Genomic DNA, 27426 nt, shown 5'->3' on the forward strand with positions numbered 1-27426 from the left:
CTACATCAAATGCAAACCAGAATACGCCTCCTCCATATCTTTATTCATATGGAACTTCTGCATTTTATACTGCTTAATCAATAACTTATTAACAAGAAGTTCTAAGGCAAACCTAAATAAATGGAAAGATACGTCATATTCATGGACTGAAAGACCCATATTGTAAAGACATTAATTCTCCCCCAAGTTGAGCTACTGAATCTTAACCAAAATCCTGAAAGTTTTTGTTTCTCTTTATGGGACTTGACAAGCAAATTCTAAAACTTACATGGAAGTACAAAGGGCTAAAACTAGCCTAAGCTCCTCATGAAAAATAAGATGGGAGGACATAGCCTACACTATTATGGCAATGTAGAATTGGCACATAAATAGGCAAATTGAGCAATGGAACACAACACAAAGCCCTTCTTGACTTTCTAGATTCACATACATATGGACCCATGACATATGACAGAGATGACAATGCAAATCAAGGAGAAAAAAATAATCCAAATAGATATATATTTTATATATTACTGTTTTTTAAATGTATATTTTAGTCCATATAAATCTTTCCCTTTTATTTTTTTTTTAACAAACTGAATAGTACTTGCAGAGAAAAAAGTAAGTCTAAATTCATACCTTAATCTTTACGTCACTCCTCACTCCCTCAAAAAACCCAAAATAGAAATCATAAAAAATAGGAAGAAAACACAGAAACTTTTTAAATCTTAGACTAGGAAACACCTTTCTAAGCAAAACTAAAATCTTTACATAATTTTTTTTTTTAATTCTGCATAGACAAACATCTCATCAACAAAGTTAAAATTTAAAACCCCCAAACTTAGGAGAAATACTTGTAATATATATGGCAACCCAAGACCTAATTTCCTTAATGTATAACGAGTGCCTACAAATTCATAAGAAGAAACCAAACAACTTACCACTAAAAAAAATAAAAAAAAAAGATTACCAAAAAAGTCAGGATATCAATTACTTTGGAGGAAGAGTGGAAGGGAGAGAAGGGTTGTAGCTGGGATGGGCCAAATGGAGAGATTTCTGAGGTAATTATCAAAGTTTTATTTCTTGACTAGCATGATGGTAAGGTGTTCACCTCATAATAATTAGTAAACTTTACATTTATTTTGTGTGGGTTTGTGTCTGTATTTTTACATTAAAAAGGTAAACAACAAAAACAATTCAACAGAAACACGCAAAGGACACGAATGAGGAACTCAAAGAAAAAACAAATGCCTTTTAAATATAGAAAAAGTATATTCATAAGCTCATATATAATTTATGAAAATGCAAATTAAACAAGCATTAATTTTCATTCAGAATGGCAATAATGTAAAATTGGTAAGAGATAACACTGGCAAGCATGTGAAATAAGAGGCTTGCACTGTTGGTGGAACAACCACTTTGTATGATAATATCCATCAAAATTTCACATGCATTTCTTTTGACCCAGAAGTTCTATTCCTAGGAATAATCCTAAAGATAGGTATGTCTGCGTAAGTCTATACAATTATGGCGCATTACTTAAAGAAAAAAAAAACTTTAAAGGTATGAACTTTGCAACCGGACTATATAGGTTTAAATCCCAGTTCTGATAACTTAAAAGCTATGAGACTTGGGCAAGTCACTTAAACTTCCTGTGCCTCAGTTTCCTTTCCTATAAAATGAAGATAATATTAAATACTCCCTAGGGTTATGACAATTAAATGTGTGCGTGTATGTGTGTGTGTGTGTGTGTGTGTGTATATATATATATATATAAAAGCAATGTAGCTAGCATATAAAGAGCTTTATCAGTGTTTGCTATTAACAATTTGAACGTCAACTAGTAGAAGGCTGAATATCTCACCTGCTATACCCGTAAGACATAGTTTAAGTCTACAAAGCCAAAATCAGTCATCACCAATTTTAGAATATTTTTAAGCAAAAAAGTCAAACATAAATATTTCTTTACTGACCAATAAAATATATTATCAATATGCAAAAGTAATGCAAAACTCTGCACATGTGGTGGGGGTGGAGGGTGAGGGATAGATAGTCAACAAATTATCTGGCGTGGCGATTTAATGTGGCATTAGAAAAAAAACATATAGAAACATTTAAGAGTTTGCTCTCTACCACTTGAGGATGCAAGATGTAAGCTTTATGTAACCTGGAAGAGGGTCATCAAAAGAACCAGAAAATCATGGCGCCAAGATCTTGAATCTCCAGCCTCTAGACCTGTGAGAAATAAATTTCAGTTGTTTAATTAAAACACACACACACACTTAAGAGTTTAACTTTTCCCTTTCCCATGTTTTGTATTCTTAAACCTATCTTCCTGGAAAGGGAACAAGTCAACCTTTTGAGGTCCCTAGTTAAGACTACAATACTTAATCATTTATTGAAAAAAAAAATATCTCTTTATTTAGGGATAATACTATACTTAAAGAAACTTGCACTATTAATTGGGAAAAGATTAATATACATGAAATAAGCAAAAAAACCCACATAATTCTAAAATATATTCATTTATTCAACAAATATGTTAATGTATGCCATTGGTCAGACACTAACTGTGTAGGTGAAAAACTCTGTACTCGTAGAGCTTCCATTCTCATGGAGACAATATAAATGAATGGATAACTAAACACATGATATGCTTTCAGATAGTCAGAAGTGCTATGAAATGGTAAAGTACACACCACTGCCTGCAAGTACTATCATAATTCAGGATAGTGAAGGTTAGAGAAACCAACCCGGAATAAAGGAATTAGTCCATAATAATGCTTAATAAATGTTAACTAGCTACATTATTATTATTATCTTCATCCTCATTATTGCCATGGTCTCTGAAAGATGAGAAGTTGTAAACATGAAGGCTAAATTGCTGTGGAGATGTTTTCAAGCATAAAAACATAAGACTGGGAGGCATGAACGAACAAGGGAAATTTGTGAGACACAAAAGAAAGTAGTCTGATGAGAGCAGAGGGCAGAGAAGAAATGAGACTTGCTAGGTAGAATGGTCAAACAATGGGAACCTTTGAAATAAAATAAAGAGCCTACTATGGGGGGCAGTTCCTCCCTGTACGTGGTGCCTATCTCAAGGCAAAAGTAGAGAAGAGATTTACCACGAGGATTTTATTGGGTTGGTGCAAAAGCAATTGCGGAGAAAAAAAGTGTTTTACGGAGGTCATTTTGACAAGTTGTATTTGATTTTTTAAAAAAGAGATTAAGATCATAAATTTTATGTTATGTGCTTTTTACCTAATTTTTTTAAAAATGAAGAAGACAGATGAGGAGGAGGAGAAAGAGTTCAGATGACTACCAGGAGATGAAATCCTATACCAGGGAGAAGACAGAAGGGTGACTCGTTCTGCCCTACGTCATTTGGTTACTTGAAGTAGCTGTTTCTCCACTCCACCCCCAGAAACGGTAACAAGCACTCACCACCTTCTTCAGAGAGTGGGTGAGAGAATAAAGGTCAGGAGAGAAAATATGTTTAGTGCATTTGAAAGGAAACCCGCGAGTTAACCACTTCCTTCTGTCCCCACCCCTCCATCTTTCTCCAGATACTGGCGAGGTTCTGGAGCTGGCACTGGCGCGCGAAGCCGAGAAGAACGGGGCTCAAAGCCCGGCTTGGAAGTCAGGTATGCAGTTCGCCGGCGGTGAGGGTTGCACCTTCCGGACTGGAGCTCCACAAGCTTCAATCGTTATATCGCCCTCCCCGGCCCAGCTCTTACCATCACAGAGCCACAAACTCCAGGTCGCCTCTGCGCTGCGTAAGCAGCGCTTGCCAGCACCAGACGTCTGCGCGCGCTGCATGCCCATTGGAGCTGTTCATGCCCACCCTAGCCAATCCCGAAACTCGCTCGGACGCTAACAGAAGACTGCGCCGCTGCTTTGGGATTGGTAGCCGAGTTGTGTGTCGCGCTTTTTGTGACGACGCGAACAACATGGCGGCGGAAAGTGGTAGCGATTTTCAGCAGAGACGGAGAAGGCGCCGGGACCCGGAGGAATCAGAAAAAACAGAACTCAGCGAAAGAGAGCTGGCGGTAGTAGTGGCGGTGTCCCAGGAGAACGATGAGGAGAACGAAGAGCGCTGGGTTGGGCCTTTACCTGTGGAGGCAACACTGGCCAAGAAGAGGAAAGGTAGCTGCAGACATAGTACTGGATGAATTGGAGTGCTGCATTCCCCGAGTGGGAGGGTTGAGTTCAAGCCAGATCCGAAGAGGGATGGTGTGTGGAGTTTTGTGCCCTCAGAAGAGAGGGCCGTCCTCTCACTTCTGGCCACTCCATACTTGCATGTCTTAACGAAATAGTGATTTAAGCGTAGTACAACGTGTTGATTTGTTATGATAGATGCTAAAACTAACATTTTCCTATACTTACGTGTTTGGCTTCTCTCATTTACTCCCCACAGCAGCCACATGAAGTTGGAATTTTGAACTCTTATTTAGATATGGAAAAGGGTACTAGTTCTCTTTAAGGCTTTAGTTCAGGAGTGGTGTTAATGCGTTAATGTTGGGGCGCGAGAGGAAGGCGGTGCTTATTTCGAATCATAGTAGGTAAAGATAATTTCAACTCTGACACTTCCACTAATAAATTTTCGTATCTAGGGAAAGTCACGTAAGCTTCCTAGATCACAGATTTGTTTTCATCCAAAACCCGAAGTCTGTGGTTTTGAAATCATACTCTTGATACGATAGGCTGAAGCATTTTGTCGCTAACGAGGAATAATCACAAATTATCATCAAATAAAAGGGGTGGGAAAAGGAGTAGATTAAGTTTTCTTTGTTATTTTCTTGTCTTGTTTTTCTGTGAAATGTTTTCCTTAAGTATTTAGGACATTTTAAATGTGGTCTAAGCTCAAATTGTACTTTAGCACTTTCCCTTAAAACTCTTCCATGATTTCTCATTATTTTTTCTTTTCTTTTTTTTTTTTTTTTTTTTTTGAGACAGAGTCTCGCTCTGTCGCAAGGCTGGAGTGCAGTGACGCTATCTCGGCTCACCGCAACCTCTGCCTCCCGGGTTCAAGCAATTCTCCTGCCTCAGCCTCCCGAGTAGCTGGGACTACAGTCGCACGCCACTACGCCCCAGCTGATTTTTGTATTTTTAGTAGAGACGGGTTTTCACCATGCTGGCCAGGATGGTCTTGATCTCTTGCCCTCTTGATCTGCCCGCCTCGGCCTCTCGAAGTGCTGGGGTTACAGGCGTGGGCCACCGGCGCCTGGCTCATTATTTTCATTAAAGCCCGAACTCCCTCACATGGCATATAAAGCCCTTTATGATGCGATCTCTCCTTACCTTCTTAGTGCATTTTCCATTATCCTCCTCTCCCAACCCCTTACTTTGTACTGCAGCCATTCTAAAATCACTCGAGAATGGGTCATGTACTCTTTTTCCTCTGGATTCCTACCCAGATATGGTGTCTCTACCGGGAATAATTTCCCTCACCCCTTCCACTGAACTGACTTTTGGTCAACCTTTAGCACTTAGCTATCATCTTCTCTGGGAAGCCTGTGACTTCTCCAATCTGGACTGGATTTCTAAAGCACTTTGATCATAATTCTGAGGTAGTTATCTATCAACAATGAATTTATAGGTAGCCTTCAAATTTTATGTATCCAAATTTTGAAGAAGCTGTTTTTTTGAACCTTGTATATTGACACCCTTAGAGTGCATTATCATTTTTACTTCCTGGTCCTCTTATTAAATGTTTCCATACTAACCATTTTATTTATGGCATTTGCTGCAGTTTCTACTTACATATTTATTCATGTGATTGATGAATGTTTCGCTCCACTGCTAAGACTGTAAGCAAGTAAGAACCAGGATCTCGCCTTTTTTGTTCATTGCTTGGTGTACAGTGTTTTGCCTAAGTATTTAATGAATGAATATTAAAGCGTTTATGCTGGTCTTTAACTATTTTGTTGCATATGAATATTTTTGCAAGTTCTCCTTTAATTAAATGAGTAAGGAGAAATGTAAAAATCCAGAAATATCGAAATGCTGATATTAGTGTTACCAGACAAGTGTCTTACAAACTTAATATAACTGAGACATATAAATTAGTAGGTGTGAAAATCTTTAATCAGTTGTTTATTGTTTTAAGACAGCCGATAGCTGGCTGGGTGCGGTGGCTGACGCCTGTAGTCCTAGCACTTTGGGAGGCTGAGGCGGGCAGATCATCAGGTCAGGAATTGGAGACCAGCCTGACTAACATGGTGAAACCCCGTCTCTCCTAAAAATACAAAAAAATTAGCTGGGCGTGGTGGCGCACGCCTATAATCCCAGCTATTCAGGAGGCTGAGGCAGGAGAATCGCTTGAACCCGGGAGGCAGAGGTTGCAGTGAGCCGAGATTGCTCCACTGTACTTCAGCATGGGCAAGAGAGCAAGACTCTGTCTCAAAAAAAGAAAAAAAAAAAAAAGCCAATAGTGTTTTCAGTTTGAAGAAAAAAATTGAAACTAAAAAACATACATGGAATGTGACAAAAATATTATTTAAAATTTTGTCTAAATGGACAAGTGTTTAACAATTTCAGCTTTCTAGAAATGGAGTCACCCCCTTTAACATGTTCTTTGGACATTGGACTGTTGTATACATTTTCAGAAAGACATGATTATATGACACTGAACTTTAAACTGCCTCTTCAGGACAGGAACTGTGTTTTACTCTTCTTTATGCCCATGTGACTTAGAACACATTTTGTTCTTTTTTTTTTTTTGAGATGGAGTCTCGCTCTGTCGCCCAGGCTGGAGTGCAGGGGCAGGATCTCAGCTCACTGCAAGCTCCGCCCCCAGGGTTCACACCATTCTCCTGCCTCAGCCTCCCATGTAGCTGGGACTATAGGCGCCCGCCACCATGCCTGGCTAATTTTTTTTTTTTTTTTTGTATTTTTAGTAGCGACAGGGTTTCACCACGTTAGCCAGGATGGTCTCGATCTCCTGACCTCATGATCCGCCAGTCTCGGCCTCCCAAAGTGCTGGGATTACAGGCGTGAGCCACCGCACACGGCCTTTTCTTTTCTTTTTGATAGAACATTCACATTAAGCCAGAACCACTCATTTCTTAAGTCCTGGGGACAGTTAGCATGTATATAATACCTGGGAACTTGTTGTAATTCACTAAATCATGGTGCTATTCAGTGCTCTGAAATAATAGACGTTAAAACTGACATAAAATACTGGATTTTTTAAATTGTGAATTGAGAAAAATTAAAATCTAGGAGAAAATACCAAGTAGAGTGTAGACAATTTTAAATAAAATACAAGATAGTATTTGGTTTATTTGTTAAAAATAGATTTTATACTTTACTTTTTTTTCTTCAGTCTTAGAGTTTGAAAGAGTCTATCTTGATAATCTCCCCAGTGCATCCATGTATGAGCGCAGTTACATGCATAGAGATGTTATCACCCATGTGGTATGCACCAAGTAAGTCTATCACATCTTTTTTACTTTGTTCTGAGAAGTTTATTAAAAAAAAAAAAAAAAAAAGCTTCAATTTTGAGGTAGATTTATAGAGGTAATTTTAAAATTTTACAGATTTTTGTTTAATTTCATTAGTTCTGAAATAAAGTCCTACATGTTCTTTCCTATATCATACAAATAATGCATTCTCTAAGACAGAACCCCTTAGTTTATATGTATGTCTTTGGAGATAAATGCCAAGAGGGGAATGAACCAGGTAGTGTCTGAGCTTCCCTGAAGAAGAGGGTACATTAGTTAAGATACGAATAATTGGTACCTGGCCTCTTTGGTACTAGTGGAGAAAATGTGGGCTAAATACCCTAAGAATAGCAAAGGGCCTTCAAAACAGATGAGTAGGATCTTGGAGAAGGATAATAATAGTACAGGTTGAGCACCCGAAATCTAAAATGCTCCAAAATCCAATACTTTTTGAGTGCTGACATGATGCTCAAAGGAAATGCTCTTTGGAGCATTTGAGATTTTCTGATTAGGGATGTTCAGCCAGCAAGTATAATGTAAATATTCTAAAATCCGAAAAATTGAAACTCCAAAACTATTCTGGTCTGATGCATTTTGGATAAGGGATACTCAAACTGTAGTAATATTATACCATTTGTTGAGCTCATAATATGTCCCAGGTACTGTGCTAAGTCTTTTTCTTTTTTTATCTGTCAAGTTAAGGCTTTTTCATAAATTTTTTTATTCATCATAAGAATAATCTTGTGAGTTAGTACATGCTCTTCATTTTAGAGATGAGGAAACTGAAGTTTAGAGAGGTTAAATAGCATATTAGGCTGCTATTTAAAAGGCAAGGGTTAAATCCTAGAAGACTTTTTATTTCTTGTATGGGTTTTGAACCTGTGAGCAGGAGAGTAACATCAGATTTACTTTTATTAAAGGACCACCCTGGCTGTGGTGAGATGAATGGATTCAAACAGGTCAAGAATGGATACAGGGAGAGAAGTTAGGAAGCTGGTATAGAAATCTGGATGAGATATGGTGGCTTGGATGATACTAGCAGTGACTATGGGAAGTAGGTGGATTACTTTGTGCTTTTGTAGATCAGTCTATTCTTGATGGCTTGAAGACAAATTTAATTTCATATATAAATCTAAATAAAATATATTTCATGAAAAATAGGATAATTCTGACCAAATATTAGCACCTTTTCTAGTCTCAAGTTCTCAGTGTGTTGAACAACATATAGATACTAGCATTGCTGTTGCTCTCTTCTCAAATATTTTTGTTTTGTTTTTTTAAACCACGGCAGTGGAAGGTAATACAGAGAATATACGTTTTTTGGTTAGGTAGATTGAAAGCCACTCTAGCTATATGGACCTGAGACAAGTACATTTAACATTTTAAAACTATTTCCTACTTACAAAATGATGATAAAAATACATAGAGTTGCTGTAAAATTACTAAGATAATATGTACAAAGTACCTGACATATACTGGGTTTCCATAAATGATTTCTATTTTTACATACCTAATAGGGGAGATTCTTCTGTACAAAATCTTTTTGATACTTAAGTAACCAAAATACTTTGTATAGGATATAAAACAAACTTTTGTTGAATTTTGTTGTATGTGAAAGTAGTATGTTTAGATTTACTTATCAGCTACTGACAAATAGTTTATTTTCTTGTGAAAATACTGTCTATAGGGTAATTATAGCAATAAAGAATCCAAAGTATAGTGATTCTTAGTGAGATTTTTATTTTAATTTCAAATTTTAGTTCAATTCTGATCCTAGCTCTTGAGATTAAACTACGTGAAGCTGTAACTGTTTTGATATCCAGAAAGGAGCTTCAAAATTTACAGTGTTCTGTAATATAGTGGTCTGCTTAAAGAAAGGTTTTTTTTAAAAAACCCATTATGCAAAAGTCAGATTCTTAGTGAATGATTGCTTTGGGAATACTGAGTGATTCATAGATCTGTTTTAGAAATTAACTTTTAACATTTCATATATGCAGAACAGATTTTATTATTACTGCCAGTCATGATGGACATGTCAAGTTCTGGAAAAAAATAGAAGAGGGAATTGAATTTGTTAAACATTTTCGTAGTCACCTGGGTAAGAATTTCACCTCATTTTCTTTTAGCTCTTTTCTAAACTGTACTAATTAAAGTTTAAATTTTTAAAAAAAATTTTCTTTGAATCATGCACATTTATTTTTTTGGTATTTACTAGAATGTTTTAATTTCATTTATTGAAATAGGAGTTATTGAGAGTATTGCAGTTAGCTCTGAGGGAGCATTGTTCTGTTCTGTGGGTGATGATAAAGCAATGAAGGTGTTTGATGTAGTGAACTTTGACATGATCAACATGCTGAAACTTGGGTGAGTCTTTTAAAAAGTATATATATTTTAACTTATTGAAGTAATTTGTAGATCAGACTTTACCATTTAATAGGTTATTTCTAAATAGTATATTACCAGATCTTTAAAAAAAAAATGTGCCTTTGGGTTTTGCTTGGGAAAGTTAGATACAGTGAATCCTTATAATGTTTGGAAGCATCTGCTCTGGTTTGTTATCAATCACAGAAATTTCTAAACAGCATCATAACAAGGATTCCTTATATCCAAATTGACATTACTTAGTAATATTACTGGAGCTCCGTCATATCTAATTACTGGTACTTACGGTTAACTTCCTTGCTTTACTTATCTCAGTAATATAGAATTGAGTTCCTATAAGGTTTATTCACATTTTTGGAATTAAAGCTATTTATTGGTGATGTTGAACTTTGGAATATATTGATACTAAAACTATGGTTAGATTGTACAGTATTAAGACTCATACTTTGTTTTAAGCATGTCTTTTTTAAGATAACATATTGAATTTATACACATCTAAATAAATGTCAGCTTGAAAGTCAAAACAGTGTCAGAAAGTTTTGGGACTTGCCTTAGTCTGCTTGGATGCCGTAACAAAAAAAAACCGTAGACTAGGTGACTTAAATACAGAAATCTGTTTTCTCACAGTTCTGGAGGCTCGAAAGTCCAAGATCAAGGTTCCATCAGGGTTTGATTTCTGATGAGGGCTGTCTTTCTTGCTTCTCCCTATGTTCTCACATGGTTGGAGGAAGAAGGAAGGGAGAGGGAAGAGGGAAAAGGAGATCTTTTTTTCTTCTTGTAAGGTCACAAGCCCATCAGATGAGCTCATTAACCTTAATTACCTCCTGAAGACCCTGTCTCTAGAAATTCCAACTGATGGAATTCCAACTGTGGTTTGAATTGTGTCCACAATTCAAATAATTTCAAATCGTAGAATTTCCTTCAAAATCAGTTTATGACTTGGTGAGCCACTGAAGGAAATCAGTCTCATTATTTATGGTTAGAATGGCACAAACATAGTTACCTATCTTGATCATCTGTCTTACTCCCCAGGTTTGTTTCCTCAAAGCTTTTCATTCACAAATATTGAACGTTTGCCCTTTGAGAATACTTGGAAGAGTATATTTCAGACTTTGATAGAAATTCTTAAAGAAGAGGTCCAGAAGGTTTTGAGCATCAGCACCATGGTTAGAATAATAGCGTCATTGCCATGTATACATATGTAACAAACCTGCATGTTGTGCACATGTACCCTACAACTTAAATTTTAAAAAAAAATTAAAAAAATAAAAAGTATACTTATCAAAACTAAAAAAAAAAAAAAAAAAAAAAACACACAGAAAGAAGGCCAATATGGGTCAAGCAGAGTAAGCAAGGGGACAAGAATATGTGAGGTTGACAGGAGTCAGATCTTACAGGACTTTGTACCTCAGATAAATTAGATTTTATTTTTTAAGTATAATAAATAAATATTGGAAGGTTTAAAAAAAAAAAAAAGAATAATAGTTTTGCTTCCCAGAATCACTACTTTGAAGGAAACAACATTCATTTTTGAGTGTTTTAGTACAATTGATTAAATCAGTCTGAATTATTTTATGCCTTATTCATCAGGTGGAATGTTTAAAGCTTAGAGTTTTAGTATCAAGATTTAGTTAGTAATGAGAGTGTTTTAGGACAGTACTTTTCTTTGAAGTATTGCCATAATAAAATATTTGATTTTAAATATTTCAAGAAAGGATTTATAAAGTATACTATTACATGCTAACCTATTTTAAAGTAAGTATACATAGACTGTTGTAGAGAGATCCAAAAAGCAATGTCCCAGAAGGTCTTAGGGTCCAGATCTGATTAAGTTTCCTTATCTGCCCAAGAGAAATAAATGTGCTGCTATATGCAGTTCTCTTCTTGTGTTTTGACAGATTCTCAGAATTATCATTATATTGATGAGGTCAGAAAGATAAAAAAAAAGTAACTATTCTTAGCTGTTCCTCCCCATTCTGTGTCTCTGCTACTTTTGAGCAGGGAATCCAAAACTGTCTAAATCACTGGCCAAGACGTTTGGTAGTGGGATAGGGAGGGATTCTTGCTTGTTGTGCTGACCTTTTTTTTTCCCCCCTTTCAATTCTTTATGATTTTAGCTATTTTCCTGGACAGTGTGAGTGGATCTATTGCCCAGGGGATGCAATTTCTTCAGTTGCTGCTTCTGAAAAGAGTACGGGAAAAATTTTCATTTATGATGGCCGAGGAGATAACCAGCCACTTCATATTTTTGACAAACTCCATACGTCACCTCTTACTCAGATACGGCTAAACCCAGTTTTCAAAGCAGTAGTGTCTTCTGACAAATCTGGGATGATTGAATACTGGACTGGGCCTCCTCATGAATATAAATTCCCCAAAAATGTGAACTGGGAATATAAAACTGACACTGATTTATATGAATTTGCCAAGTGTAAGGCTTATCCAACCAGCATATGTTTTTCACCGGATGGGAAGAAAATAGCTACCATTGGTTCTGATAGAAAAGTTAGAATTTTCAGGTTTTTAACTGGAAAACTCATGAGAGTGTTTGATGAATCACTAAGCGTAAGTGTAATTTAAATTTAACCATACTTTTCTAAAATGCTTTATTTTATGCCTTTTCTTGAAAGATCTTTTTTCTACACATAGACATTTAGGTAGACAGTTATTTATTTTCTTAGCACATTAAAGATATTCAACTGTTTCTGTCTTGTAGTGTTGCTCTTTGAAACTCTCTTCTCTAGGGGTTTATGATGTGCATTTTCCAAGTCAGTTATTGTCTTATTTTTGTGGTTATTGTTTTGTTTTTTACAATTTTGTTTTGTTTGCAAGCTATTCTCTTAAGATCCTCAAAACTCATTCTAGGACCCCTTCTCACTCTTTATTCACTCCTGTCCATATGACTACTTCTAAATTTACTTCTGTAGCCTTCTATTACAACCAAACCTGGTGCTATCTCTTTCTTTTCCTGTCTTCATAAATGGTGCCAGTATCCATCTAGTTGCTCAAACCAGAAATCTAAGAGTTATCCTTAACTCTTTTACCCTTCTATGCCAATTTTGCTTTCTAAATATAAATACACCAATTTCTTTTCAGCACAGCTGTCACCATAGTTCATGCTCTTTTGCCTGACCTATTGCATGGCCTACTACCTATATTTATTCTGGCTTCTTCCTAATATCCACTCTGCACCCAGGGCCATCTTTTAAAAGCATATATCTGGTTATGTCATTCCTTTGCCTAGAACTTTTCAGTTAATTCCTTCTGTTCTTGGGATCAAGACCAGAGTCATGGCTTACCATGTTGTGACACCATAAGTCACTGTTCTTCCTGCCTCTTATTCTGCCATTTGGGCCTCCTTTTTATTTCTTGAACATGCCTCCCACCACAGGACCTTTTTATAAGTTGTTTCCTCCACTTGGAGTGAGGCCCTCCCTCCCTCCTCAAATTCCTCCGTTACCTATTGAACTGGTACTTCAAATTTCAAATGAAGACTCACTTCCCCTGGGAGGCTTCGACGGTTCATCCTGTCTTGCATAGTTTGGGTTTTTTTTTTGTTTTGTTTTCTTTTTCTTAATTATTTTCTGAGATAAGAGTTGCACTAAAGTGCAGTGGCATGATCCAGCTCATTTCAGCCTCCACCCTCTGGGTTCAAGCGATTCTTCTGTCTCAGCTTCCCAAGTAGCTGGGACTACAGGCGCATGCCACCACGCCTAGCTAAATTTTTTTTTTTTTTTTTAGTAGAGATGGGTTTCACCATGTTAGCCAGGCTGGTCTCGAACTCCTGCCCTCAAGTGATCCGCCTGCCTTGGCTTCCCAAAGTGCTGGGATTACAGACGTGAGCCACCGTGCCAAGCCAGCAGAGTTTTTTTTTTTTTAATGTGACTGTAGATCACTCTTTCTTTTAGAGCATTTGATATGGTCATATTATTTGATTAATGTGTATCACCTCCAGTAGACTAAGCCCTGTGTGATGTTTTAGCTCATGTTTCTAACTCCAACAGTAAAAACAGTACCTCACACAGAGTTATTCAAATATCTTGAAAGAGTGACTCTAGCCATCACTTGTTAGACTGCTAACAAGAATTTGTTACAGCATGTAGTTGTGGAATAAGAGTTTTTAATCCATGCAATTCACTGGTTTCTGTGATTGCAACTATTGCTATCAAGTGGTTCTCTGAATCCGAGTCTATCCGGATTGAACCTTTGTTGCAATGTTTATTATATGACATTGTCAATTCTTTTGTCCTTGTCAGTGACCAATTTGCATTGGATTCCCTGCTGTAAGTTCTTCATAAATTGTCAACTCTTCCTAGTGGCGCTTTTGAGTTGGTAGCACATGGTAATAAATGAGTTGGTCGTCTGTCTGTCTGTCTGAAGTAATATAATTCCAGACAAATTTGAAGATCTGTTTGCCAGCCAAATTATCCTCATGACAAATTTTCTTGTTGGAAGAAGATAGCTTTCCACTCTGCTTTTAAGGAGAAACATTTATTGGTAATACTTTCTTTAATGGTGGCAGATAACTAAATATAACTTGCAATTTAAATAAAAATTTAAAACTCTTTTAACTTGCAGTTCTTCCAAGATCCCTTAGGCAAAGACATATTCAGAATCTAGTCTCTGGACACAAGTTTCTTAACACACATACTCTGAGCTGCTCAGTTCACTCTATTTGCTCATTGTTGTCTTCAACATTTGTTTAAATGATTGGCCTGAGGTGACAAGAAGTCAGTAGTAGAACTTAAGACAGAAGTGGAGATTCAGAATGAGAGCTTGCCAAAAAAGCCAATCATCAGTTAAATTACAGTGCTAGTAACTAGTAAATGACTGGCGTCTCAAGGAGGTGGTAGTGGAGGAGGGTAGTTTCTAACCAATCAGAATCCTACTTTAACAGAAAAGCAATTGAATGGGATGATGTGAGTTATCTTTTAGTATTTATTAACCAGGGTCACTGTATATGGCTGTTCAGTTGGCGTATCACATAAGCCCTGCTGTGAAGTCTAGAACACTCTAAAAAGATTCTGATCAGATACTTACCAGGTTGGATAACATTTATGGAATACTTATATATGGACAGATGACCACCTACAGACCTTATGTCTTAAAAACTGAGTCTTCTCTCCAGCAGAAATGATCATTGGCCCTTCCCTACAAAATGTGTAGTCCAGCATCCTAGGCTATTCCTGGCACATGAATAAGCAGCGTAATATGTATCAGTCTCTCTGTCTTTTGAGACTAGAGACAAGAAAACCTAACGACTAGGCTTTCTAACTGTTCTGTAAGACCTTGACCTTGTGCTTATACCCTAACACACATACCTCTTTTTGATTCTTTGAGTTTTGTATATTGTTCTAACCTTATCTAGAAAACACAAGATTTTGGTTGATGTAAGCATGAAGTAAGGATAGAATTAGATGGGACAGAAGTCTGGCTTATTTTCATCTGCAATGGAGAGCTATTTTTGAATGCTGCTGTTTGATGCCCAGATTGTGTAGAAAACAATATAAAGATCATTATCTTCTTTTGGAAGGTTCATAATATGTTAATACAATTAGAGATGTGATGCCTATCTTGAAATTTGTGTAATATCAAAAGAAAAGTAAACCAATTTTCCAAACTATAAAGGACACTCATAGAAATAGTCATGTCTACTAAACCACATGTACCTAATGGTAATCTCACTGCCCTGTGTCAAAATAACTTGAAACATTTTCTGAAATATCATGAATTTGTTATAAATTAGTTAGATGAATTCATTAAGCAAAAATTGAGAGCTTGTTATATGTCAGGCACATAACCTTGCACAAGGACCTCATAGTCTATAGCTGCATTATCCAATATAAATAGTTACTAGCCATGTGTCTACTGAGCACTTGAGAGATGGCTAGTCCAAACTGAGATATACTGAAAGTGTAAATACAAGATTTCAAAGACTTAATATTTTTTTAAAAGAATGTAATTTATCCCAATTTTTTATATTGTTAATGTTGAGATGATATTCTGGATATTTTGAGTTTAATCAAACATTAAAATGAAATTCATCGGTTTCTTTTTGTTTAATGTAACTACTAGACACTTTAAAATTACATATGTGGCTTGCATTATATTTCATTGGAAAGTGCTACTCTGTGACTTTTAAAAGGCAGCAGATGTATTCTGTAGAGAAACCAGTAGTTATATTAACCAACTGGGTTTTGTTTTAAATTAAAAGAACCAGTTACCATTTTGAAATACCATTTTTTTTTTTTTTTGAGACGGAGTTTCACTCTGTCACCCAGGCCGGAGTGCAGTGGCGCGATTTCGGCTCGCTGCAGCGTCCGCCTCCTAGGTTCTCTTGCTGCAGCCTCCCGAGTAGCTGGGATTACAGGCACACATCACCATGCCCGGCTAAGTTTTTATATTTTTAGTAGAGATGGGGTTTCACCATGTTGGCCAGGCTGTTCTTGAAATGACCTCAGGTGATCCACCTGCCTTGGCCTTCCAAAGTGCTGGGATTAGAGCCATAAGCCACCACGGCCTGAAATACTATTTTTTAGTGACTGGACTTACTAATGTCTATTTCATACTGTTTAGAATCCCTCTTAAGAAGTAAAAACGGTTAGTGGCTCTTAATATGTATTCTGCTTCTATTTAAATTCTCATTGCATATGTAGATAGATGGGTTGATATAGATATAGGTATATAGAGATTTTGTTACTAAATGGTTTATTTCCTAGATGTTTACTGAACTGCAACAGATGAGGCAGCAGTTACCAGACATGGAATTTGGCCGACGAATGGCTGTAGAACGTGAGTTGGAGAAGGTTGATGCTGTAAGATTAATTAATATAGTTTTTGATGAGACTGGACACTTCGTGCTATATGGAACAATGCTGGGCATTAAAGTTATAAATGTAGAGACAAACCGGTAAGCTTTAATATGAGGTATTTTTTTAAAAAATGTGTTTGTGGGGGACCATTTCCTCCATCATGGGAACAGTGGGAGTATTGTTTGTTCCAAGACAAGTGGAATGGCCCCAAATATCTAAACTTAACCAAATGTTTTGACTGGATTTTTCTGTGGTCTCTTGGTTGTTTATATTCTTATGTAGAAAGTTTCCACTCATGTTTGTAAAAGAAATGGAAAGAAGATATGCATAGTTTCAAGTTGTTGTGTGTTTTTTTTTTAACAAGTTTGTCTGTCTTTTGCTTATTGATTTAAATTAGCCTGGTTCATGTTAAATGTTGCCAAAGATTTTAACCACAGAATTCAGCATTACATCCTGCTAGACATAAAATCAAAAGTTAAAAATGCATGAAACCACAGTAAGCCTTTTTTGTGAAAACAGTCCATTTGGTCTTAGTACAGAATAGCTACAATCAGATACTCTCACTGAATGTAAATGAACAGAACTTAATATTTTAAGGGAAAAAAAATGTGCTGTACATTTCCATGTATAAACATATTTATATTGTAGTTCTTGGCAATACAAAATCTTTGAAGTTTTGCAGAACAGTTAACAGACATGGAATTTTAATCAGAATAGGTTAAAACTGTATAAACAAATGACTGATTATTTTTAATAGACCTTACTTTTTTGAACAGTTTTAGGTTCACAGCAAAATTAAGAGGAAGATACAGAGATTTCCCATGTACCCTCTGCCCGAATACATGCATAGCCTCCCCGTTATCAACATCCCCCACCAGAGTGGTACGTTTGTTACCATTCATGAACCTACGTTGACACATCATTATCACCCAGAGTCCATAGTTTACATTAGGGTTCACCCTTGGTGTTGTATATTCTATAGGTTTGGAGAAATGTATATAAAAGTATCCACCATTATACTATCATACAGAGTAGTTTTACTGCCTTCAAAATCCTCTGCTCTGACTGTTCAACCACTGATCTTTTCACCATCTCCATAGTTTTGCCTCTTCCAGAATGTGATATAGCTAGAATCATATAGTATGTAGTCTGTCCAGATTGGCTTCTTTCAGTAATATGCATTTAAGGTTCTTCCATGCCTTTCCACAGCTTGATAGCTCATTTCTTTTTAGCACTGAATAATACTCCATTGTCTGGATGTACCACAGTTTATCCATTCACCTACTGAAAGACATCTCGGTTGCTTCCGAGCTTTGGCAGTTATGTATAAAAGCTGCTATAAACATCTGCGTACAAGTGTCTTGTGTAGTCATTTCAGCTCCTTTCAGTAAATATCAAGGAACACAATTGTTGGATCATATGGTAACGGAATGTTTAGTTTTGTAAGAAACAGCCAAACTGCCTTTAAAAGTGGCTGTACTCTTTTGCATTCTCACCAGCAATGAATGAGTGTTCCTGTCACTCCACATCTGTGCCACCATTTGGTACTGTCAGTGTTCCAGATTTGGGCCATTTTAATAGATGTGTAGTAGTATCTTGTTTTAGTATGGATTTCCCTGGCAACATATGAGGTGAAATATCTTTTCATATGCTTATTTACCATCTGTATGTCTCTTTGATGAAGTATATGTGAAGGTCCTTGGGACATTTTGTAATTGGGTTGTGTTCTTACTGTGTTTTAAGAGTTCTTTGTATATATAGATTTTTTTTTTAAGAGTTCTTTATATATTTTGGATAACAGTCCTTTATGAGCTGTTCTCCTAGTCTGTGACTTTTCATTCTCTTGATTGGTTTTGTTGTTGTTTTTTATTGAGACAGAGTCTTGTTCTGTCACCCAGGCTGGAGTGCAGTGGCACGATCTCGGCTTACTACAACCTCTGCCTCCTGAGTTCAAGCGATTCTCGTGTCTCAGCCTCCCTAGTGGTTGGGATTACAGGTGCCTAACACCATGCCTGACCAATTTCTTGTATTTTTAATGGAGACAGGGTTTCACCACATTGGCCAGGCTAGTCTCAAACTCCTGACCTCAAGTGATCTGCTTGCCTCGGCCTCCCAAAGTGCTGGGATTACAGGTGTGAGCCACCATGCCTGGCCTCATTTCTATTTTTTAACCTGAAAATTATAGCTGCCTACCAGTTTAAATTGATAGCTTTTGGGGGGTAGAGAAACACTTTTAAAAAACTTTCACAAGTTATGTTGTACATAGATAAGATAGTTGATTCCCTTTTATCTGTAAAGTTGTCATAATTAGAATTAACTTTGGTGATTTTGTTGTATAAAAAACATTGTTATATTTTTAGGTGTGTGCGGATTTTAGGCAAACAAGAAAATATTAGAGTGATGCAATTGGCTTTGTTCCAGGGAATAGCCAAAAAGCATCGTGCTGCAACTACTATAGAGATGAAAGCTTCTGAAAATCCTGTTCTTCAGAATATTCAAGCTGACCCAACAATAGTCTGTACATCATTCAAAAAGAATAGATTTTATATGGTATGTATAAGTACTAGGAGATTAGACCATAATGTTCCTTCTAGTTTGGTTTGACTTTTCTTTGTTTGTACCTTCAACTGAAGAGAATGTTGGCACTAACAGCAGACTTCCTAAACAACTAGAATACCATCTTATATTAATATTGTAGAATTTTAAACTAGGAGTTGATTTTAAGTATTTCTGTACTGTTTTCCATCATGTTTTGACATTTTTCAACCTCGCTTCCACAACTGTTTGTGTTGTTTAAGATGGTAGGAAGTTAGTGGTTATAGTCATAATTACATCCAAAATAGTTTCACTGTGGGATTTTAAAATTTCTTTTTAGTTTTTTTATTTTTTAGCCTTTACTCTTGAATATAATTTATCTCCCCTAAATTAGCACAGCTTCCTTCAAATGTATTTCCTTTTTTACCTTTTGACTTTTATTTTAATGGTGCTGCCTTGGAATTATATATTCCTGTGGAATTTTTTTTTTCCTCTGGAGAACTAAAAATACTTTGCATGTTAACTAAGACTGAGATAGTTAAAATCAAACTACTACGCCATATAGGAGTAGCACAATTTTATTTGTTCATCCAAGCAGGAAAATCAGAAGTATAGAGATCTCTGCTTGCATTCTATCCTTCACATTGCAATCAGAGAACTTTTTAAAACCCAAACGTGACTCTTATTTTCTGCCTAATGCCCTTCAATGGTGCCCCAGCTATCTATGCTGGTTGGCCCTCCTCACTTCTGTAGCTTTATCTTTCTTCATTTTTCGTTCATTTGCTACACCAACCATACTTATTCACAGTAGTTGAGTGTGCTTTTTAAACTCTGGGTCTTTGCATAGGCTATCATTCTGCCAGCCACACACTTCTCTCCAACTCCTAACTCATACTTCAAGTCTCAGTTTGGAAGCCCCCGGGTTTTTTTGTTTTGTTTTTTTTTTTTTTGGAGATGGTATCTTGTTCTGTTGCCCAGGCTGGAGTGCAGTGACGTGACTTTGGCTCACTGCAGCCTCTGCCTCCTGGGTTCCAGCGATTCGCCTGCCTCAGCCTCCTGGGTAGCTGGGACTACAGGTGCATGCCACCACACCCAGCTAATTTTTGTATTTTCAGTAGTGACAGGGTTTCACCATGTTGGCCAGGCTGTTCTTGAACTCTTGACCTCTGGTGATCCACCTGACTCAGCCTCCCTAAGTGCTGGAATTACAGGCGTGAGCCACCGCACCCAGCCTAGAGACCCTTTTTAACATCAAGTCTGAGTTAGGTGTGCCTGCTTATGTTTCTCCTTTGCTTCCCCGTCATATGATGTGTCACACTTTTTGTGTGAACATCAATTATGTCTTTTGTCTCTGACGCTGTGCTCTTCTTCTGAAGATAAAATCCATAAATACAGGCACTATGTCTTCTTCACTGTTAAATCCAGAAAGTTAAGAAAATGACTAACGCATTATAATATATTCATTCATTCCTCCAAAATATTGTAAACTGTTGTAATGCTATTAAGGTTAACAGCATTTGATAAATGTATGAAGTAGCAGTTTCCCTACCTCAACAAACCTTCCAACTAAATGGGTAAATTCTTTTAAGATGAGAATTTCATTTACAACTTTCAAAATCGTTACTAAAAATTTATTAGTATATGAAAGAAAAAAATTAATCGTTTTTACCTGTAATTTAACTTTGTTATGAAGTAAAAATTACCCATACAAGATAATTCTTGGCCAGGAATGGTGACTTACCCTATAAATCCAGCACTTTGGGAGGCCAAAGTAGGCAAATCACTTGAGCCCAGGACCAAGAGCTGCCTGGGCTACATAGCAAGATCTCATCTCTACAAAAAATTTAAGAAGCTAACCAGGCATAGTGGTGTGCACATGTGGTCTCAGCCATGCTGGAAGCTGAGGTGGTAGGATCTCTTGAGCCGAGGAATTCGAGGTTGCAGGGAGCTATGATCACACCACTACACTTCAGCCTGGGTGACAGAGCAAGACCTTATTGCTAAACAAAAAGAGGCAAAAAAAAGATACTTCTTGATATACACTAAAAACATACATACTAATTTTCCATCCACTTTGTTCAAAAAACTTTGTTGTTTTTTTCTTTTCCAAGTTTACTTGTATGTTGATTAAAGTGTATATATTCATTATAGAGTTTGAAAAAATAGAGAAACAAAATAAGTCATTCACTGTAGCTTTATACAGCTAATATTGTTATGAATTTTCTTTGAGTCTTACTAGTACATATTCTTAAGCAAAACTAAAATGGTATGCATATATATGAATTTTGTGTCCCGTTTTTCAGATCCAACATCATGAAATAAAAGTATTAATTTTACAAATCCATATATAATTTTTCAGATCTAACATCATGAAATAAAAGTATAATTTTACAAATCCACATGAGCTAAATCATGATAACTTTACAAAAATTCATATAAACAAATAGTACAATAGACATGCCATTCCTTTGAAAACTAGAGAATAGGATGTTAAGGTGATAGCATCCTAACTTGGTTGTTTATTTGGAATCTATCCAAGCAGATCAAGGAATGACATTAGGCAAGATGGAGGCACTAGCTTTACGTTCCCATCATTAAGCTGACATCAGATAGAGGTTGCTCAGGAGAGAGCATTTCTACTTAAAGTAAAATAAACAGGCCTTGAGAAGTCCAGTGTTTTAACAACTGAAAGGTTTTTCTCAATTCTTCCTAGACCCCGAGGATCTGAGATGTCTACAACTTCACTGAAAATTTTCATTCTTTTTCCTATGCTTCAGGGTTTAGATAGGTCAAGTGGGACTGTGGAAAACAAAAATTAAGGATCCATTACTGATTCATTTTTGTGAATCCTTTTTCTACCTAGCATGAGGTCCTGCTCATAGTAGTAATAACAACTGTTAATATGTATATAGTACCCTCTATGTATTAGGTACTGTTCTCCAAGGACTTAATATCTAGTTGTTTAATCTTCACAACTACCTTCATTGCAAGGTAGGTACTGTTATCATCATATATGAATGAAGGAAGAAATGAATTCACATCCCCAAAGTTGCAGAATTGGAATTCAAATCCAAACAATCTAAATAATGAAGTGAGCAATAAACAGGTGGCACGTTAGGCCTTACTAGAAGGCATAAGTTGAGAGCTACCACAAATGAAACAATTATTCTTGTTAAATGTTTGCCCAAGAAAATTTCTACCCAAAATAAATTAAATTCCATTTGAAATCAATGTGTTCAGTATGTTATGTGGATCATTTTCATATTAGACAAAGTAAAAATAATTTAATTGCCTGACACATCCTGTGATGGGAAATGATTCCTGAAATAAGGATTCTGATGTGAATTCTTACATTTCTTAAGTACTTAATTAGAAATTCTATTGTTCATAAAATTTTTACCAGATGAAAACTTTAATTTGTTCACTCACTTTTTACTTTCCTCCTTGAGTTTACCAAACGAGAACCAGAAGATACAAAAAGTGCAGATTCTGATCGAGATGTTTTTAATGAGAAACCTTCTAAAGAAGAAGTCATGGCAGCTACTCAAGCTGAAGGACCTAAACGAGTTTCGGATAGTGCCATTATCCACACCAGCATGGGAGACATTCACACCAAACTCTTTCCTGTTGAGTATGTATAACTGTTTGTATTGGCTTACGTAATTAAGAATGTAAATGTATATATCTGAAGAAACCATGCAACTTAAAATTCCCATTACTTTGACTTAAGGAATTTTGAAGAAATGTTTGATAAAACACATCTATTCCTGAGCTTTCTGATAAGTGTTATGGTAGAACTACAATGGAAAATTTTTATACATATATACATCATAGGTTCATTACGAAGACAAAATATATTGGCTATGAAAGTGCTGAGTGTAAACTGTAAAGTGATATACAAATATGTTAACAGCACATCTCTAACAGCACAAACTCTAGGTTTTGTGGATTGCTTTGCTTTCCTCTCAAAGCAAATCCTTAAGAGAAAGATAATTATGTTTCCTTACAAACAGTTGCTAGATACCTATCTCTTTATAGTTTCCATAGCTCTGTGTTTTAAAAGTGAACTATAAGCTGGGTGCAGTGGCATGCACTTGTAATCCCAGCTATTCAGGAGGTTGAGACAGGAAGATCAGTGGAGGCCAGCAGTTTGAGACTAGCCCAAGCAATATGACAAGACTCTGTCTCCTAAAAAAATTTTTTTTTTATTAGCTGGGCATGGTGGCACGCACCTGTATTCCTGACTCTGCTAGAGGCTGAGGTCAAAAGATGTCTTGAGCCCAGGAGTTTGAGGCTGCAATTAGCTATGGTCACACCACTGCACTCCAACCTGGGCAACAGAGTGAGACTCTGTTTCTACAAAAACAAATTACAACAAAACCATAAGGACTTCAATTGAAAAAAAGGTGAACGGTTTTCTGGACAGTTTAAAAGATTTTAAAATTAACATACAATGTCAAATACAGTAGAGTATTTCGGGCCATTCTTGACCCAAAAAATGACATCTTTTACACCACTTTTACTTAAAAGTTCTTATTAATATTTTGAATATGAATGTTTTGTACCATATCTTGGTACTCAACAAATAACTATGCAGTTCTTGAATCTTGGACACTCACTTTAAGTGCTCAAAACCCATGTGCTCCTCGGCCTTGTTTGCTGACGTACTTGGGTACAAGATTCTCTTGGTTCATCCATTTCCAGCTCTTAGAAGTATTACATGGTAATGGACCATATGAAATAATTGCATAGTATCAGTTAATATTATTGAGAAAGCTTCATACTCTGAGTGAGACTGTCATTTAAAGTTGAATAAATTTAGATGTCATTTCTATGGTTAAGGTTTTGGCCAAGAATATGTCATTGTAAGAAAATGACCTTTCCCAGGAACTTAACCTGTACTACTACATGCAGACCTATAATACTATATGGAGTAAACTAACTTAAGATGTTGGGCCAGGTGCAGTGACTCAGGCCTGTAATCCCAGCACTTTAGGAGGCTGAGGCAGGAGGATCTCTTGAGCCCAGGTGGTCAGCCTAGACAATATAGTGAGACCCTGTCTCTTAAGAAAAAACATATTTTTAAGGTGCTGTGGCTGTTTGTTTTTTGTTTTTTGTTTTTTTTTGAGATGGAGTCTCGCTTTGTCGCCCAGGCTGGAGTACAGTGGCGCGATCTCGGCTCACTGCAAGCTCCGCTTCCGGGGTTCACGCCATTCTCCTACCTCAGCCTCCCAAGTAGCTGGGACTATAGGAGCCCGCCACCACGCCCAGCTAATTTTTTGTATTTTTAATAGAGATGGGGTTTTCACTGTGTTAGTCAGGATGATCTGGATCTCCTGACTTCATGATCCGCCCGTCTTGGCCTCCCAAAGTGCTGGGATTACAGGCGTGAGCCACCACACCTGGCCAGCTGTATTTTTTTAACTGCTAAATGACCTTGAAATCTTAGTACTGTCAAACTCAAATATTAGTTAAGCAGTCATGTTCTAAAGATAACCAAGTTAAACAATAAGAATATACTACTTACATGCCCCTCCATGCTTGTCCTGAGATTAGAGGTTATAAAAAAAAACAACTGTCCTTCTGAAACATTCAGAAGACATAGAACATCATTAGGAAGCAGAACTGCAAAGAAAACTGTTTTAAGATGCTCTGAATAGGTTTCATATTGGTAATATATGTCTTAATAGGTGCCCTAAGACAGTGGAAAACTTCTGTGTTCACAGCAGAAATGGTTATTATAATGGGCATACATTTCACCGTATAATTAAGGTAAGTTACACAAATTTCATGTGATTTAAGAAATACTATATCATTACATAGCAAGAGATTTAAGTGCAAGGAATCTTCTTCTCTCACACTTACCAGTTTAGTGGAAAGGAACAGGAAAAATATACTGTGGAAGCCAAAGAAGGAGTGGATGGTCATAAATATCAACATCTAGAATCAACAGGAATAATGGCATGATTACCTGTTTAGAAACACTGAAGCAATATTTTATCAGCAGCTAAAGGGTAAGATAATGAATAAAGGGTCATGCTGAGATAACATCAGTAACCTAGGTAACCTATTTGTAGTGGCTAGATAGGGTCTAGATCTAGAAGATACGATTTTTCAATCATAGAGGGGCCACAGTGCCATCTGATCTGTGAGAACCTGTAATATACCAGAGGAGGAGAGAGAACTCAGCCCCTGGCTTTTGTTTAGCAGCTTTCCATAAAGTGGATGGGACAGTGATACAGTGCTTGGTTTCTGGCAGGTCAGAAATGGCAGGATGGAAAGTCAGATCTCAGGGTCCTAAAGGAATTAGCGAAAAGGCTTTCCAGGAAATCAAGAGTATTTCAGGAAAGGGAGAGGGAGAAGAGGAGGGCAATTATATAAAACATAAAATAACATACAGATCCTAAAATTTATAGTATTAACTGGCCTTATTTAGGTTATTGGGAAAGATAGAACATGTCTATAAATGAGAAGACGACCTTTGCATTTATGTTTCAATCAAGGTGGTGGTTGAGCGATGGAAGTACATCATCCAAATTTAAGTGTAAGGGTTTAATAAAATCACTTTATAGTGACAGTTAATATTACACTGAATACATAGCACTCTTGGCAGAAATAAAACTTCAAAGTATACGTATATAGAAAAGGACAGTGTAATGTTTTTGTGTACTTTCTGTTAAGGGCTTCATGATTCAGACAGGAGATCCAACAGGTACTGGTATGGGAGGAGAAAGCATATGGGGAGGAGAATTTGAAGATGAATTTCATTCAACATTACGACATGACAGACCATACACACTCAGCATGGCTAACGCAGGATCAAATACTAATGGATCCCAGTTTTTCATAACAGTAGTACCAACAGTAAGTACAGTATCATTGTTTATAAACTACAGATTGATAGGTTATGATGTAAGAGAGTGAACTCAGTAGAAGAGCTGCATTATTCTGTGTTTTCTGCATTATTTATATCATCTACCAGAATACAAATATGAAAATGATCGAGAAGAAAATATAAAATCATGTGACTAATCACTTTAGAATTGGTAAAACAAAACTTCCACTGTAGTAAGAAATACAATGGACTGCAATTCAAGATACTTGAGTTTCAGTGTCAACTTTGCCTCTACTTGATGATGTAACCTAAAATAAATTATTTCACCTCTGTGGGCCTATTTCTTCATCTTCAGAATACAAGGATTAGAGTATATGAATTCACAATTTTGAGACAATTTCCCCCACATTTTAGTATCTCTGAAATCAGAATACAACTCATAATCAATTACATTTTAGATTTGATGAAATACAGTTTAAGGTAACCTCGCTCTATTGCTATGCAGTAACACAAAATTATAAAAATTACCTACTTTTTGTTTTAGAATTAAGCACTAAATGATGAAGAAAGGAAAAATATTTATAACTACCATCTGCCAGGCACATAGTTTCATGTAGTATTCACAGTACTTCTAGTATCAGTATCCCCAGTTTTCAGTAATAGATGAAGAAACAGACATGATTAACTTGCCAAAAGGTCAAGTAGCCAAGCTAGCATTTGAACTCCCATCTGTCTAATGCCAAAATATGTGCTGCTTAAACTATTTCAAATTGTTTCTGAATAAACTGTTCAGGTAAGAGTCCTCCAGAGACCTTTTAAATTCTTAGCCACAATTCTGTAAGCCATGTGAAGTAACTTACCTTTAGGGAAGATATTCCATTTCCCTTTGGTCTGAAAGATGCAGATATTTAATTAAACATTTTACTATGCTTCTGTTTTTTTTTTTTTTTAAATACACTGGAAGTAACTTTTAAAAGCTGCTACATTTTTATTGCTAAGAAATTATTGTACTTCTTTTTAAATATATGCTAAAGGGGAGCGTACACTTAAATTCTCTTTAATTTGCTCAACCGGAGGATATAATTTAAAGAAATTGGGGTTTACCAAGATTTTCCATTTGTCCTCCAACACAGCCTTGGCTTGATAATAAGCACACAGTATTTGGACGAGTGACTAAAGGAATGGAAGTTGTACAGAGGATCTCCAACGTCAAAGTCAATCCCAAAACAGATAAGCCCTATGAGGATGTCAGCATCATAAATATTACTGTCAAGTAAAATAAGATTTGTACTTGCAAATAAAAATGCAATATTAAACAGATTATTTTACATTAGGAAGCTTAGGACTTGCTGAATATACAGATCATGTTTCAAAGATACAATATTATATTTTTGTATTTTTTATTAAAGGCTATTTTTAAAAAATTACCTTTGAC

At 36.3% G+C, this 27426-nt stretch overlaps 2 protein-coding genes across 6 annotated transcripts in view; one reads left to right on the plus strand and one right to left on the minus strand.

Annotated features, from left to right (window-relative positions):
- The window catches only part of CENPK (centromere protein K), a 49057-nt gene extending 45251 nt beyond the window's left edge, over nucleotides 1-3806 (minus strand). Inside the window, exons 1-2 of one of the 3 annotated variants that reach the window (XM_010367700.2) lie at nucleotides 3720-3806; nucleotides 2150-2217 (exon numbers count right to left, since the gene is read on the minus strand). The gene's annotated coding sequence lies outside the window, so the exon portion shown is untranslated. Of the gene's footprint in view, nucleotides 1-2115; nucleotides 2218-3719 lie in introns of all 3 variants that reach the window. The other 2 variants (XM_010367698.2, XM_030926687.1) reach the window with 2 other exon arrangements.
- Nucleotides 3807-3855: 49 nt separating this feature from the next.
- On the plus strand, nucleotides 3856-27413 carry PPWD1 (peptidylprolyl isomerase domain and WD repeat containing 1). 3 transcript variants are annotated; one of them, XM_010367702.2, is made up of 12 exons: nucleotides 4060-4128; nucleotides 4400-4448; nucleotides 7310-7412; nucleotides 9425-9525; nucleotides 9671-9791; nucleotides 11927-12374; nucleotides 16529-16719; nucleotides 18982-19171; nucleotides 22606-22787; nucleotides 24847-24928; nucleotides 25838-26020; nucleotides 27125-27413. In XM_010367702.2, the coding sequence occupies exons 1-12, from the start codon at nucleotides 4060-4062 to the stop codon at nucleotides 27266-27268; spliced, it is 1863 nt and encodes a 620-aa protein (XP_010366004.1). In that variant the 3' UTR covers nucleotides 27269-27413. The 3 variants fall into 3 exon arrangements, with proteins under 3 accessions (XP_010366003.1, XP_010366004.1, XP_010366005.1); XM_010367701.2 differs by lacking the exon at nucleotides 4400-4448 and having other exon boundaries at nucleotides 3856-4128; XM_010367703.1 differs by lacking the exons at nucleotides 4060-4128; nucleotides 4400-4448 and having other exon boundaries at nucleotides 7361-7412; nucleotides 9425-9450; nucleotides 9769-9791.
- Nucleotides 27414-27426: the final 13 nt, after the last annotated feature.

This window comes from Rhinopithecus roxellana, chromosome 3 (genome assembly GCF_007565055.1).
Source record: "Rhinopithecus roxellana isolate Shanxi Qingling chromosome 3, ASM756505v1, whole genome shotgun sequence".
Taxonomy (NCBI): Eukaryota; Metazoa; Chordata; class Mammalia; order Primates; family Cercopithecidae; genus Rhinopithecus; species Rhinopithecus roxellana.

Excerpts from the sequence above, each read along its gene's own strand:
- PPWD1 (XM_010367701.2), top strand. The coding sequence starts at position 3,933 with ATGGCGGCGGAAAGTGGTAGCGATTTTCAGCAGAGACGGAGAAGGCGC. Across the intron at positions 12,375-16,528 it reads TGTTTGATGAATCACTAAGC|ATGTTTACTGAACTGCAACA; the intron begins GTAAGTGTAATT and ends TTTATTTCCTAG. Across the intron at positions 16,720-18,981 it reads ATAAATGTAGAGACAAACCG|GTGTGTGCGGATTTTAGGCA; the intron begins GTAAGCTTTAAT and ends TTATATTTTTAG.